The sequence below is a fragment of the Nipponia nippon genome, unplaced genomic scaffold (assembly GCF_047370975.1).
Source record: "Nipponia nippon isolate SJK-2023a ecotype South Korea unplaced genomic scaffold, ASM4737097v1 scaffold_1, whole genome shotgun sequence".
Classification (NCBI taxonomy): Eukaryota; Metazoa; Chordata; class Aves; order Pelecaniformes; family Threskiornithidae; genus Nipponia; species Nipponia nippon.
This window is the reverse complement of record NW_028262290.1, coordinates 109,540,987-109,557,069: the sequence shown is the minus strand read 5'-3', so window position 1 is coordinate 109,557,069 and position 16,083 is coordinate 109,540,987. Positions and strand designations below refer to the sequence as shown.

General features: G+C 45.5%; 1 protein-coding gene across 10 annotated transcripts in view; it reads left to right on the top strand.

The window, feature by feature from the left end:
• The window catches only part of BLVRA (biliverdin reductase A), a 54,173-nt gene extending 39,345 nt beyond the window's left edge, over positions 1-14,828 (top strand). For 9 of the 10 annotated variants that reach the window (XM_087766592.1, XM_087766586.1, XM_087766531.1 and 6 more), the window contains one exon: positions 18-2,670. In XM_087766592.1, coding sequence (XP_087622718.1) covers positions 18-291 — 274 coding nt within the window. In that variant the 3' untranslated portion in view covers positions 292-2,670. Of the gene's footprint in view, positions 1-17; positions 2,671-11,116; positions 11,221-11,892 lie in introns of those variants that run through there. The other variant, XM_087766543.1, reaches the window with a different exon arrangement.
• The last annotated feature ends 1,255 nt before the right edge of the window (positions 14,829-16,083 follow it).

Sequence of the window (16,083 nt, the reverse complement as noted above, 5' to 3'; positions counted from 1 at the left end):
CCACTCCTTCACACTAGACCTCTGACTTGGATTGAAGAAAGGGGACCAGGGATGAGACGTGAAAAGAAAATCAACTTCTGTTTCACAAGTGGTTGCCTGGAGAACTTCCCTCAAGCCCCAAGGTCTGCTGTGGGCCTTTTCATGCAGGATCAGAACCTCTTTGCCAAAAAACTGCTGGGCCAGGTATCCAAGGAGGAGCTGGCTGCTGAGAAATGGCGAATTTTGCGGTGTCTCGACCTTGCCGAGGTGATCCAACAGCACTGTGAACAGCCAGAGAAAATCTGTTCCTGAGACTTCTCTTAGGGAAGGAGCAACATGGCAGACGGGAAGGCTGTAGGTCTAGAGCTGACTGTTGCCATCAAGCAGTTGCTATTTCTGTTTCATTACCTTCTTTTTGACTAGTTGTCATTCCTAGGCTCTGCGGGTGTGCTGGAGAGCCTGGGCTATACCCCGTGCCTTCTGGTTTGTGCCAGAACAAAGCAACATTACCCTGCTCCGATGCATTGCTGTCCTTCCAGGCAGATAGGAACCTAGCAGCAACAAGCTTCCCTGTGATTCAGTTGGAAATGTCCCTGAGAGTAGATCCTAAAGGACTGCAAATACTAGATATGATTCTCCCTCATGAGTTTTTTTTCCCCCTCTAGACACATCTGAAAACAAGATGTGTCTCATTTAGTAGTATTATCTAGAAAGAAATATTAGCTAGAAGGAAGTTCTAGGTGAGTTTTCCACCTCTTTACTTGATCTGCAGAACTTGTGCCACCACAGTTCTGTCCTTTTCCTCCAGATGCCCTGAAGTGGTCTGTGTGTTTGCTCTAATTAGTTGTTGTGCCTGTTTGGGGTTTTTTGGGTTTTTTTTGGTGTTTGGGTTTTTTCACATTGGAAATCATCTACCTTCAAATAGAATCTGTATTGGTATCAAACCAGAACAGAAGAAATATCCTGTCTCTTGATAGATGCCATGTTGAGTTCACTCACTTTATTTCTCTGTTGCCCCATGCCAACACAGAAATCTTTTTCCAGCAGAGATTAGAATAGTACATTAAACTAAAGCATTGCCTGCCTGCTTTCTACTGAATCTAAACATTTTTCTTTTTATGTACTGGAAGCAGCATATTATTGTCCTTCATTTGTGTTCTGTATCTAATTCAGCATGTGAATGTATCACTGCTAAAAATAATATACATCCTGCCTTTAAGAAAAAAATAACTAATGTACTCCTGGAAACAGTGAAATTCGTTAGAAATAGTGATAAAATCAGAATAGAACTGTAGAAAATAGAGCAGTTTGCAAATACAGCCATGTGGTTATGGCATATGACACCTGTGGGGATGGGTCTTTAGTATTTTACAGTAGTCCCAGGGTCACGTATGAAGACATTTTCACTTCCCTAAAGAAGCATTTTAGTTTTAGGAGAAGCCTAAACAGAGCACAAAACTATTAACAGTTCCTCTGTTTACCTTTTACTTTCTAATTACAGCATCTGTCGGTGTTATGTTAATATAGCAGCAAACTTCAGTCTGTGCAGTTGTTCTTTCAAACACAGAACCATCATTTTTTTTCCATGTTTTCACTTGGGCAATTTTTTAATAAAGGAGCATATATGTTGTGAATGTATACATAACTACAGCCAGTCAATATTGATGGAAAAAGTCTTCCTTTGGGTAAATCATGTTCATTCAGAAGTTGGATACAGTTCAGTCAGTTGGAAACAGGGAAGGAAAGACTGTGTGTTTTTTCCCAAATCCATCAGATTTTAGGAGCAACTGGAGCTTGATATGTGAGTGAACTCTGCATGTGAAATTTGTTTAAATCTACTCTATCTGTTAAAATCAGTGAAAAGCCTCCTATTGACTTCAATGGATTGAAATCCACGTAGGTTGGCAGCAGATTTGTGCAGGCAAGATCATGCACTTGTCCACCCAAATGGACACCTTACTGAGCAGTCACAGGGACTTCTTTACCAATGTGATGGACATTGCCTGGGCACATCTGATGCTGTATGAGGGGAAAAAGTGAGTTCAGAATGAAATTAGAATCTCCTGTGTATATCTATCTGCTATGTATGACAGCACATGAAAGGTCCTGTTTCTTGACAAACTCCTCAGCTGTGAATATGGGGTGAATACCACTTGTTTACACGCTAATTCACAACGGGTGGCTGGGGGAGTGGAGGGCAAAGGGAAGGGAGATTCATGCTCCCCATCTATAGGCATCCAAATTAGCCACCACGTCTCCCTGGGCGTGCTCTGCAGTTGCTGGCGAGAGCAGTATTCCTCTAAGAAATGAGGAATAAATTCATGGGAGCTCTGTAGAGCAGCAGTATAACATTGTGCAGTGAATCACCCTCTGGAGAAGCTTGTTTCTGTAGAGAGCACCTGGGGAAATTAGCTGGTTAATTTGAGCTAGGGAAGGCAGATGCCTAGAGCTGGCTATCCTGCGCTCTCCTCCATCCCCCTCCCATTCCTCCCAGCTAACCTCTTTGCCTACTGCTGTCTGCCCTGCTCCTGGGAGCCTGCAGCATTCAAATGGCTTTTCCTTCGGCCCTGTGAATTTGCTGAGGTACCGCGATGGTTTGTATATGAGAGCTACTGGATGTCAAGCTTCAAACGTGTATTGTTTAACCAGATGTCGAAATCACCAATAAAATATTGGAGCTTTTAATCATTCCTTTTAGTTCCCGTTGTCCTTCATTAGCAGTTCCCATTGCCTGTGCTGGAAGTGGCTCTGTCCGGACTGGTTCTTTTCCCCCCTTTCACTCCTCGAGCCCTGTGAAATCCTCCCAGCGACCACAGGCTGTGATCCTATCCTAAAGCCCTCAGCTGTCTCCCTCTCCTGTTTCAAAGTTTCGAATACAAGTGTGGTGGGGTTTGTGACCTTATCTCAACTCGTGAGCCCTCCCACAAAATTCCTGCCCTTCCGGTCCCTTCTGACTCCTGGAGTACTGGCAAGTCGAAATCTCCGCTGTACCCTTCCACTTTCCCATTCAACAACTGCTGTATTTGAGCAAATTTTTGAATCTGCTAAGTAGAATCTGAAACAGGTATTGAATTGGGTTTTCTTGTGGTTTTAATAAACTGCTTTATCATAGCAGAAATACTGTCAGAAGAGTTTTTCAGATAGTATTTGGCATAGCCTGAACCCAGCCGGTTTTAGAGATGCAGAGGTATGAAAAGGGAAGTATAAGGTGTGACATGGGCAGGTTGGTATATCACGTTCTTTGGAAGTAGCTGTTTTTCTACTCTTTCTGCTGGAAATCACCCTGCTCCTGTGGGACGGTGTAGGAAGTCCATTGCAGTACACTTGATTAACTCTGCCTGATGCTATGGAGTTGTTATGGAAAGTGCTGTAATGCAAAATGCTCCTACGCGAAGGAGGGATGCTCAGTTTGCTGACACAGGCTGAAGCTTGTCTCTGGCGGATGAGAGGCATGGAGTCACTAACTGTAACACGCTAGCCGAAACCTGGAAGAGATGGTTTGATCCAAAGGCCTTTTCAGAGGGCTAGAGATCAGAGGAATGGAAAATTTCCAAAGAGTGAAGAAACTAGCTATTGGTATGAGGACTTACAGAGCTGTGTGGGAAGCTCTGGCCAGGAGGGAAAGAAGGTGGATGTAATTTCGGGATCAAGTGTTCACCTGAGACCCTGTTCTGTTCTGTGGGGGCTGGGAACAGAGTCTAATTTAACTGTGTGATTACTGAGGACTGTCAGGAACAGTATGGGAACACGGGAGGTGGGATGAGGGGAAAGGCGAAGAGGACTGGGGGACATCGCAGGAGCTGCTTGAGCTGGCATTATTTATGAGGAGGATGTCATTGGAGCCCCCAGAGCAGATCAAGCAGACAAGGAAGGGGGAAGGCAAGGGCTGGCAGCTGTGTAGACCAGGGCTGTTTTTGAAATGGTCCTCATATGTCAAAACTGTCTGTTTTAAAACGAATAGTATGTATGGCATCTGAATAAAACTGTGGGGCTGAGTTACAGAAAGCACTTCGGGGATTGCAGGTCCTCCAGCAGTCTGTAGAGGGGTCGAGGTTGTTAAGACTGAACTGTACACATATTTTCAGCTGTCACTTGAGGTGTTTGGTTCCTTCAGGTTGGTAGTATGATCTGGGGCCTTGGGCACCCTCACAGTTTGCTGGCAGGTGACCCACCAAAGGTGATCCTGGCTGGATGTCTGGCTCTGTGATGGTGTCTCCTGTGAGACTCGCAGAACCATGTGCTGATGTGCCTCACGAAGTAGCATTTACTGCTCCCCAAGGTATGCCGTATGCTCTGTGCAATAGTAATAAAACATAATACCAGGAAGCAAGGATCTCCAGTAAAATAAATAACTCCAGGCTTTTGACAAAGATAGCAAGGTACTCGGTAAGCTTTAAGTGCTGCAAGCTGGTATTTGTAGAGGCTCAATTAAATGAGGTTTACAGGACTCTGTTGAGAGACCTGTTAGAATTTTTGTTTAAAGACGGGATATAGCACAGGTATTATCAGCAAACTTCAGCCCTAACCCAGAAGAACCAAGCCTTGCAATGGGAAGGCAGGAGATGTCCATGCAGTACAATATGGTGCTGTACGAAACACCAGAGCCAGCTCCAGCTGAGCTACCTCCGGTACCACGAGGGCCAGCTTGTGGTGTAATTTCATCTGGCCAGATGTGCCCTGCTTCTCAGCAGAGCCAGCTGCCCTGTGTGGAGCACTGGGCTAACTCATTAGGCCACGTAGGCATAACCGCAGCTCGGCCCAAAGTGCCTGTTTGGCTCCTGGCCTGCCAGCGTCGATAGTATCTTTCTCCTGTTTGCACTTATCTTTTGGGCAGCAAAGGGAACTCAAACACAGCTTCCAACCTGTAGCTTCTGCTTTCTTGCTGACCCAAACTGATTAAAGCAGGCAGTTTTTTTCTCACCCTTGAACAAAACATAAGGCTCAGGAGGTACAGGGCTGCTGTGTGGTGATGGCCACAAAGCTGCAGGAATCATCTCGGTGTTACAGCTAGCAGAGCTCCAGGCTTAGCGCTTGTCTTCTATGTCTTGGCAATAAACGCATCTTACTGGGGCCCAGCTGCATGCAGATAAATAAGGAGGGAAACTTCAAAACAATAATTTAAGTAAAAAAATACCATCATCAGAAGCTCTGAATAATAGCCTGCAGATACGCATGCTAGCTCTTACAACAATAAATGCATCCTGGTCTAATAAAAATCACTTACTTAGTCCAGGTTACTACTTCAAAAAACTTCTCTAAAACTTCATACTCAGGGCATCTTAGATCACATTTAGTGTGAGCTGACTTTCTGATTTTGCTGCTGCTGTAAATGTCACAACCTGCCTACTAATGTTCCTATCTACCACACCTAGTGTATGGTGCCATCCTGCCTGATCTCCAGTGAGTCATCCCTTTTCCCTGATAAAGGTTAACTTCTAAAGAACCCAGTAACGTGTCTCTAAAACAGCTAGATTGCCTCAATGTAGCGAATTACTAATTCACTGAATTAGGGCTTTCTGATGTTTTGTGCATGGGTGTTATTCAGGTAACAGACAAGTAAAAAGAATTTTTAAATGCTAGGTTAAATATTAGCAAAAAGTCAAGGAAGAAGCTCAACAGAGGAATAACAATAATAATAATGTCAGGAATAATGTCCCTTTGTGAATAATCTGTCACTCTGGATTTCTAAAACAGTCCAGAAACAAATAGATAGGATGGGGATAGCTCTGTCTTAGTAGGAAGCAGTGGGTGAACTATTAGCTCTTCTTTTTCTCTTACGTAATTCAAATATAGTCTGTAATTCAAATATAGCTCTAATTCAAATAGTCTCTTCCCATGATTTGGGAAGCGGCACACTGGCAGCGTTTGGTTTTTGTATTTGATGTAAGGATTTATAGCTGGTGTCCTAGGCTGGGTAGGCAGTAGTATCCTTGTTCTGCAAGGTTCTTAAGGAGCTGTTTATACCTGTGTCTCTCTCTTTCTCTCTCTTTCACCTACAGCAATGACTCCTCTGCCTTTTTGAAAACATACAATTCCCTCATAAGCTGACATCTCTCCTTTATTCTGCTCCTTATTATTAGCAGTACTTGTAGATAACATGGCTTTGCAAAGTGTCGGTAAGATTTTAAATGAATCAGGACACCTTTTCGCAGTTTCCTCTGATGTGAGATTTCATTTTATGAATTCCACTGCCAGTGGATCTGTTATCGAGTTCAACAGTTTTCAGACTTTTCTTTCTAGTACTGATGAAAAATACACATTTATTATAGAAAAGGCCTGGATGCTGACATTTTCCTATCATTGACTGTACCTGCATTTTAATATAGCATTTTTGCATATGGGGACTGTTTAAATTCCTAGTCTTGTTCACATAGATGAGTGTTCATGTTTAGACTTTTTTTTTTACTGCGCTGAAATCTGTTTGTGTCTAGATTTTGAATGTTACGGAAATTTCTTCAAGACCTGTTAAGATGGGGACTTACAAATGCCTTATCACCGTCTTTATCTTATTTTGCCCTATGGTAAAAACCAACCAGACCCAAACTATCTATGTCACTGTTTCTACCCTTTACGCCTTGATCTTGTCTGCTAGTCTAGCTGCAGCAAACTCAGGCAGAATGGGTTTATATGTAGTTTTTCATGTACATCTCGCCTCTCGCTGGGCATGCTTTTTGCTTTGCACAGTGCAATCCACCTCTGCTGCAAACCTGCTGTGTTCTAACATTTGCTTCTCTAGTAATACCATGTCCTGCTGTGGTACCTTCATCTCTGTGAGCTCATGAGACTGTTGCTCATTGCTGTTTTATTACAGATACCTGTTTTATTACATGATCGTGCAGGTCATGACTGCACACCAGAGCACTCCCGTGTGCTGTCATATCTTAAGTTTTTGTGTTAACTTATCAGCCATTAGAGCTTTCTCCACTTTTGCTTTTGAGCTTGATTTCATTAGGAGCTCATCTTTCAGCCTGTCATCCCAGCCTGTCAAGGCACAGTCATCTTACTGTCAGCTGCAGCCAGGTTACACACTCATGAATCATTTGGCAATGTCCTTGATTTCACTCATCAGAGAAGCTCTTTGCATGGAGGTGTTTTTCACTGGAAAATAATGAGGTTTTGTGTAGATCAAGCAGTGCACCTACTTTTTTTTTTTTTTTTTCCTATTCTGCTTCAGTGAACTTCTCACTGGAGATGGGGGGCTCTGCAGATATCCCTACCTTTTTCCCTGCTGCATAGCATCATGTGGGCTACATCTGCCGACGACCCTGAGATGATTAGGTCTGCTAAGTGCTTGTATGCAGTCTGTTTCTCTGCAGTCCTTCCAGTTTGAAAAACCATGGCAGGCAGCACGTTTCTTCCAATGCTTCACATGAAAAGCCCTCTTTTAGTGTCTTCTAACATCATGGATTTTGAAGGGAAGAACAGGGTAAAGCAAAAAGCGTTCCTTATTTTGTTGTTTGCAAATCCCCTCGCAGGTACTATGCTCTCAGAAATTCAGCCCTGTGCATAGCAGAGCTTAGCCATGGTGTTTTAGGGTGCAATTTGGCAGGTATTTCTTCACGCAGGACCACCAAGTGCCCATGGCTTGTCCCTGCCCAGCTGCCTCTGTGCGACTGTGGTGCCTCCATCTTCTACTCCTCCTGCCCTACCTGCTGACGTTCCTCCAGATGTGCTGCGCTGCTCCCGTTGCTGCAGCCTCTTTTCTCATACCTCAAGGTGTGTCCCTGAGGTGATTCCTGGGGGGACCGCCACAGGGCTGGGGAGGGCTGGGAGGGGAGGAACAGGCAGCAGCAATTCCTCACTCAAAATCTGGGCAGCAGCCGGAGGGATGGAGTCTAGAGTGGAGAGAGGAGGGAGGAGGCTGAGCTGTCACTCTCAGTCGGCGCTTCACCAGCATTCCCACATCAAGGAAGAAAGTTAAGAGAAAAAGAAAAAATCCAGTAAGGGGCATTAAATTTTTTGGTGGAAAATAACTCGGAAAACACAGATAACCTTTCTTATTACAACACAGGTATACGGGAAAAAGCTAAAAGGGGGGAAACTAAATAATTCCAGTAAAGAAAGGGTAGGGAAATTTTTACCTCTACTTTTAGTCATATCAGTAAAATACACTACAAGGTTGATGTATCCTCTGCACATGTAGCTGAAAGGATTTTTTTGAGCAATGATATTCATTTTGCAATAGCTTATAATAAGACATCACTGGCAATGCTCTGGTCACTGAGTACGTTAAGGCTTGTTTATTAGGCAGAAAACTGCAGTAAATCATAGTCAGGTAGTTATTACTGGCAGTGTAATGTCTTGCTATCAATGCAGCTCTGATCTTTTGGAAATTCAGGACACAACCTAAGATATATCAACAACTCAGACTATCCCGTGAACGTATCCCACTGATTCTTAATGCATTAAATAATCACAGTTCAATCTGCCTGTCTGCTTTTAGCCATTCATGTCAGGGAACAGATTTGTTTTAAATGATGTCTTGCAGCTATTTTCTTTTTGACTGTTCTGTTCATTCAGACTAAAGCAAACAGTCTTCATACCTTAAGCCTCACGTAGTAATTCCTATCCATGCAAAAGAGTACAAAGGGCAACCACATCAAAATGTACCACTTCTCACCCACTTTCGTCAAAGTGCAAAACAACAGAGAGCCTCTTGAGTTGGTACTTGTCTATTCAAATTCCATTTAAGACCCTCTCAGAGAAGCCGTACTGCTAACCCATCACAGCAAAAGGGTAAAGCAAAGCTGGAGGGATGCCTGTTGATTGAAGATGCAACAAAATTGCTCCCAGGAGCATCAAGGAGTGGGACCTGTTCAAGGGAGGCGTTCAGTGGAAGTGTGCAGATGCAGAAATAGAACCACATCGTTCGTCTGGCTGTCGCAGAACAAATGCCCAGCGAATGAAGGCCAACCTGAGCACGTCTGGGGCAGAGCTGGCAGGAGGGTAATTCCATTTTGTGGTGCCAGAATTGATTTTTATCCAGACTGGAAGAAAGCAGAATTTCTGACCAATTTTTGTGGACAGAGACAGTGAGTTTGAATAGTGATCGAGGTCTGTAAAACCCAAAGTAACGCTTTACCTCATTCAGAACAGACCTGTTTTTTTCTTCTTTTTCTCAGATTACTCCAGGTCAAGCAGAGCGAACATTTCACAGGCCAGTGTTTTTTTTGGTGTAGACTCTATGACTCTGTGAGAAAATATTCTTCTTGAATGAAACAGAAAATAGGAAACGGCTCCATTTGGAAAATGAAGGATGCTTTTCCAGGATTGAGCAACACCATGTGAGATTTCATTTTTCCAAGCCAGCTCAATGTTTGTATTTCAGGGATGGTAGACAAAAATTAGTTAAATGAATTAAATCAGATTTTAATTAAAAAAAAAAACCAAACTAAAAACATAATAAAAACGTAAAACATAAATCTAGTTAAATGACATTTGAAATTAAAATGCAATGCCTGTAGTTATTATATAAATAAAATAATATGATAAAACCAGCAAAAAAAAGCAATGCATATTTTCCACCTAAGTTTGAGATGAAGTTACTGAAACTGTGGGAAGCTCTTAGCAGAATGACTGGAGCCAGAGTTTTCTGAATTGATAAAATAGCATTCTATAGCCCTAACTTCTCATAGAATGCCTTTTCCATTTTACTGTATTTATTTCAGTATAGTTACCTCCGAAGGATAACTAAGCAATAACAAAAAAAAATGGCTGGAAGTTTAAAAAGCAGAAATACTTGCTTGGTTCTTTGGGCCTGTGCTTACAAGCTAGGCATGAAGGTTTATCTAACAGTTGTAAAATCTTCAGGCTCAAACCCCAGATTATACTTTCTTTGTAATAAACCAGTTTTAAATACAGCACATTTTAAGGGTAAATTTACTATTTTTCATCTCTATTCAGTACATTCAACATAGTTTTAGATTACTGCCCTTATAAAATAGAATAGTCCATCTGCCATCCAAAGCAAATCACTAGTGAAATATTAATACCTCAGTAAATAAGAAAGCCATTTTTTATAAGATAACAAAATGTTATCAATGGGAATCTGAGTGCATACACTGTAGGTTATATGAGCATTTGCATCCTTATATTATATCTTCCTGAGTATCAGAAGATAAGTGAAAGTGAAATGTAAGTTTTGCACAGAAGTTGTTAGTGTTGTTATCAGTGGTTATTCACTGATACAGTTCAACTGTGGTTTCAAAAATAAGCACAAAGTACATATTCAACAGGATTAAAGCCTGCTATTTAAATTGAGCTGATTTGCCTTGCTGACTTAATTCCAAATTTTCAGAGTTTTAAATCAATTTGATATCACTATATGATTACTTTGGTACTTGATCAAGATATATAAAAATATGATCATTTTGGTACTTGAACGCATCCCAAGGAGGGCACCAAAGCTGGTGAAGGGGCTGGAAGGTGTGTCCTCTGAGGAGTGGCTGAGGACACAGGGTTTGTCTAGTCTGGAGAGAAGGAAGCTGAGGGGCAACCTCATGGCTCTCTGCAGCTTCCTGAGGAGGGGACGTGGAGAGGGAGGTGCTGAGCTCTTCTCCCTGGTACCCAGTGCCAGGGTGTGTGGCAATGGCTTAAAGCTGCGTCCGTCAGGGAAGGTTCGGACTTGACATGAGGAAGCATTTCTCTACCAAGAGCGTCGTCAAACCCTGGAACAGGCTTCCTGGAGAGGTGGTCAATGCCCCATGCCTGTCAGTGTTTAAGAGGCATTTATTTGGACAATGCCCTTAATGCCATGCTTTAACTTTTGGTTAGCGCTGAAGCGGTCAGGCAATTGGACTAGATGATTGTTGTAGGTCCCTTCCAACTCAACTAGTTTAGTCTAGTGTATTCTTCTTCCTACCTCCTCCTTTCCCTACCAGTACGCACTGAGGAAATCTCTGATGACATTTCTTCCCAGCCCTGGACCAGCAGAAGGCACTGAATACCCATAACCATGTCCCAGCCTAGGCACTGCCTCTGTCATGTTGTGGGAAGGAGGCACGTACCTTTGATGGGGGTGAGAGCTGTGGATCATCTCGAGAGAACTGGACCATCTGCACAAATTTGCAAACAGCAAGTGTGAAGTGCAGTTTTGGAAAGTTTTCTGTGTTCATCTGGTTTTGCTGGGTTTCCACAGGATGGCAAAACCCCACATCTCTGACCCTGGTGAGGCTCAAAGATCAAGCCCTCAGTCTGAAGCAGGACGTGCTCCTCAACTAAATGGCTGCAAATCTTTTTGAGGTGAGCAATACCTGTTCATTTCCTGGTGATTTTGTTTTGCTGCTTGTACTCATTTTTAGAAATGTCTGAGCTGTTTCCCATGGAAAAACATGCCAAACCAAAAGAGCCTGAGAACAGCAGGACTCCCTCAGAGAGAAGGTCCATCTGGCCCAACACTCAGTCTCCAAAGTGGCCAACCATCAATGTCCCCAGGAGAGCCTATGAGCAGTGCAAGCCTACTTCTGCCAGGGCCCTGGACCCGCTCATAGGCCTCAGTGGCTGGGACCGGCCTCCCCTGGGACCCCAGCCCCACCGTCTCCTGCCACGGGCCCAGGGGACGTGTCTCAGGTGGGCCTGGGGTCGACTGAAGTCCCTGCCTGAGCCATGTTGTAGGGGTGCCCGTCTCTGCCCCTGTCTCCTGGCTGGACCTGGGCCCTGCACTGCAGAGCTGCTTTCCTGGATGGAGCCCTGAGGCCTTGGTCATGGCTTGGCATCCATAACTCTAGGCATAACATAGCATAACTGTTCTGTTCTGTTCTATTCCCTACACTCACCATGAGTCAAATAACGATGAGACTTATTTGCTTGAAATGCCAGCAGTTTTTCAGCTCCAAGAACACTTTCAAGGACACAAATCACAAAGGTTACAAGTGGAAACAGGATTTTATTTGTATTTTTCTGACTCTGTTTCAGAGCCATGCTCACAAGCATTAACACAATGCACATGTGTAGCCAGGAGCAGGCTGATGCATTCTTCAGTTGAGCTTGAAAAAACCTCCCTTGCAGCCTGGCAAAGGCAAGGCACAGAGCTGCAGAAAGCAGCAGCAGGACCACAGGCCAAGCAGTCCCTCTTTTCTGAAGAAGGAAAAATTGAAGAATGAGGATCAGGACCGACCACACACAAAAGAAGAAGATGACGACGACGAAGAAGAGGTGTGTGGTACCGTGGGGTATTTTCCAAAGTATGACGCGTATCGATGACGAGCATACATCTGCCTTCCAAAACTTGCTCCGCCGCTGTGCTTCTTGGGCAGTGATGCATGAAAAGCGCTCTCGTGCCTGCCCTGCGCTTGGGTTGCAGGCAGGGAGAGCTGCAAAGTGGCAGCTGCGGATGGTGCAGTGAGCCTGGAGCCCTTCCAAGCCCCGGCTGTTTTGCACAAGCAAGAAGCCCTGGGGAAATGGAGCCAAGGGAAGAGCAGAGCTCGCGCCTTTGCAAACCTGCCATGGGCAAGAGAGGCAGAGAGAGGCAGGGCACGAGCGGCGCCTCGGAGGCGCAGGAGCAGCAGTCAGGGACCGAGCGGAAAGGGCTCAGAGGAGCCCTTGACAAGGGGCTGTGCTCAATGCTACAGAGGACAAGAAGCAACCCCCGGGGGCCACCCTGGGCCCGCCCTGGGAGTCTGGAAAGCTTCCTCCCCCCGGATGCGGGGCACGAGGGCCACCTTCGTGGAGCAGGAGCAGCAGGCACTTAGCCAAAATGGCCCAAAGCAGCCCTGGCAAGTGCCCGTGCTCAACGCTGCAGAGGAAGGCAAAAACCCCTGGAGACACTTGCTAGCCTGCCGTGGGGAAAAAAAAGCCTTCCTCCCCCCAGCTGCAGGGCACGAGAGGCCATCTTCGTGGTGCATGAGCAGCAGGCAGGAACCCAGCCAAAAGGGACGAGAGGAGCCCTGACAAGTGGTCATGCTCAGTGCTGCAGAGGAAGGCAAAAAACCCCCGGGGAGCAGTGCCAATGTGCCCCGGGGGAAAATTCCTTCCTGACCCCAGCGCTGGCGATCGGCTATTCCCTGAGCACGTGAGCAAGACCTGCCTCCTCGTCCCACAGCCTGGTCACGCCTCCCAGCAGATGCCCAAGCCCTCTTCTCCCTCACCCTGGAGCCACCTCAGGAGCTTCCCAGAGTGGCCCAATGTCCCCGGCCTGAGCGACCTCGGGGGCAAGAATCCTCCCTGCGCCTGGTGGGACGCCAGTGGCTGCTCCAAAGCACTGGGACCCCTTGCTTGTTATCTACCATCTCTGCATCCCATTTCTTACGGCTGCTGCCCCTGGCTCCGTGGCGGATGAGGACGGTGAGCTCTGCAGTGCTCCTCCAGAAGGCATTCCCTTGCTCTTGCCACTGCTATCCAGCTGATAGCCTCGGGCACCTCCAGGGCTTGGTGGTTCTCCTCATCTCCTGAGGGGCTTGCGTCTGTTCCCCGAAGGCTGAAGCAGGATTTCCATCTGTCAGGTGGGCTTTGAAGGTGGCCCTGCCGGGAGCTGGCTTTGCAGTGGAGAACCTCCAGCAGACTTGTCCAGCCTCCGGTCTTCTTCCCTCAGCCCTCGCCAAGTAATTCCACCGGCTCCTCAAGGACCTCCTCTGGGATGTCTTCGGGCTGCGCCCAGGCCAGCTATGGCAGCGGGACACGGGACGATGCTGCCTTTTATCCTGCCCGGGGCATTGTGACTGCTGCGTTGCCGGGTGGTGGCCCTGTGACATGGGGGTGATGGGGCCCCCCCTGCGCAGCCCCGCCCGCCGCCCCTCCGCCCAGCATCCTTGGGAGGAAGGCCTTTGGGGTGCTGGCCCCGAGGCAGTCCCTGTGCCCAGGAGGCCCAGGGGCCTGTCCCTGCCCTTGGTGGCCTTGCACTGGGCACAGCTGCTGGGCGTCCCTGATGAGTCCTCTGCCACTTGGCTCCCAGGGACAAACGTCATGCTGTTGCTCTTCTCTCAGGCCATGGCAGAAATCAAGCCCTGCAACTAATCCTTCCTCAGATGTTGAAAAGGGGCTAGGAGTGCGTATTTAGGCAATCTCCCGCTTCTCCATTTACCCATACTGAGAAGCAGCCAATGCATAAAAGCACTGAGAGAGTTGGGCATGCAACCCAACAAGATGGGCAGGAAATGATGCAGCCTCTGGAGAAAAATTGGGTTTGGGCGAGCCTGTTACAGAAACCAGGCTCAGCCACACGTATTTACAAAGTCCAGATTTACTCATTGTGATGTTTGATCCAGGGTGCGACATGCATTCATAAATGTAATGAAGGCTTCACCAGTATTGGAAAAATTAAGATTATAGATATTATCCTCTTACTAGCAGGCGTTGTGGGCAAGAGATGGAAAGGATTGCAGAGGAAGTACTGTCAGGAGGGTATGTTTCACTGTTCAGTGGAAAGACAGTGGCTGTGGTAGGCAATATTAGTACCTGATTTCCCATGAGCTTAAATGGACTTATGGTCTACCCCATTATGTGCAACATGGAGCCTATCTGAACCATCAGCAACAGAGTTTAAAAAAAAAATAAAGTTTTTTATAGAAATTGTAGATGGATTTCTGCTCTGCTCTATTGTTTGGGGATGTTTTGTTTGGTTTTTTGTTTGTTTATTTTGTTTTTGTTTTTGTGTGTGTGTGTATTCCCCTGTCCCTGTAAATGTCCTCAAATTCATCCTGCCAGGACCTCAAGAGCTTTTCCTTCAATATTTGTGGCTCCTGGGGTCACTGTTTGCTTCACATAGTTTTGTCAAATAGTTTAAAAGTCTGACTTCTATTTTTAATACTTGCATTTCACTGAGCTCTGTTTTTTCTCGTGTTTTAAATAAATACCCCCCAGTATTTTCAAACCACCCTATTTGGAAATGTGATTTGTAGTTCTGCTATAATAAATATAGCCAGAAAACTGTTTTCTGGTACTTTAGCACTTGGTCTGTCATAGTTTTGGGAAGTTGGAACAACTTTTAAACAGCAAAATAGTATTTTTATGCATGTTTTGGATGGTACAAATGGTGCAGGGAATAAAGCAGTGAGGAATTGGTTTGTTATAGTAGCCAGTGATGTGTCTACTATCTATTTGAAATGTGTTGGTTTCCAGCTATGCAAAAAGATGGAAAACTCTTCAGAAGAGTCTGTTCAGGAATAGCCTGAACTCTGATTTTTGACCCCATCGTGTTGTTCCCTGTGTCCCTGAACTCCACAGTGAGGTACTGGGGTCCAGTGTATTTGGGCTATTTCCATTGCCTCCAGAGGAAAAGGCGTAGAGCTTGGAAGGTTCTGTGTGAGGCGTCCGGACATGCTGACAACCAACACATGGAAATACTTGTCTGGAAAAATTGAATGCATCCCTGCAGCATGGCACACAAGAAGAGCACCATCACAGGTGAAACGTAACTTTCTTCTGTCCCCTCCTAACCACCACTGACACTTACTCCAAGATCTCTTCAGCACCATAAAGAGGTCATCTTGATGCAAAACAGAATTGGGACATGACTGTTAATTTGGTCCTGGTAAGGACCTGAGGGGGGAGCTGAACAGCGAGGTGTTTATGTAGCTGGCTTTGACTACAGTCGTGGTCCAGGTTTATGCAGTGGGAAAGCTTAGAGAATAAGTGAGGGGTTTAATTTTGTAGCCTGGGAACCACAGTTAGCCTGCTTTTTTGTAGGAGTTGCAGTTCTTGAAGTATGACAACCTTCTTGTTGTTCACCTGAGGGAGGAGAGGAGGAGTCAAGCAGTCAGTATGGGCAGGATGTGAGGAAGGCACGGGCTCTTAGGAGGCATGACAACCTCTTTCTGACTCTGATGGTAATCAAGAGAAATGGAAGCTAGAATTTGGCAGAGGGAAGGGACGTAAAAATGTTTCCTGCCTGTGTCACCCAGGCCAAGCAAAAGCAAAAAGTGTGGGGACCATTTGTCTTGTTTTGGAAATTGGCATTACAGGCTTTTAAATATATATGTGACCTATGTATTTATTAGTGACTAAAGATATATTCCCTCTTAACAACGCATTTTCACTCCGTAAAATGACTGTGGCATCAAGGATTTCTAAGTTTCCTGACCTTCTGCTTCTCCGAGATCAAGTCTACTCCCTTCATTCAGGTTTCTGCCTCTTTTCACACCATCAGCCAGGTGCTTCCCTCCTGGCCTG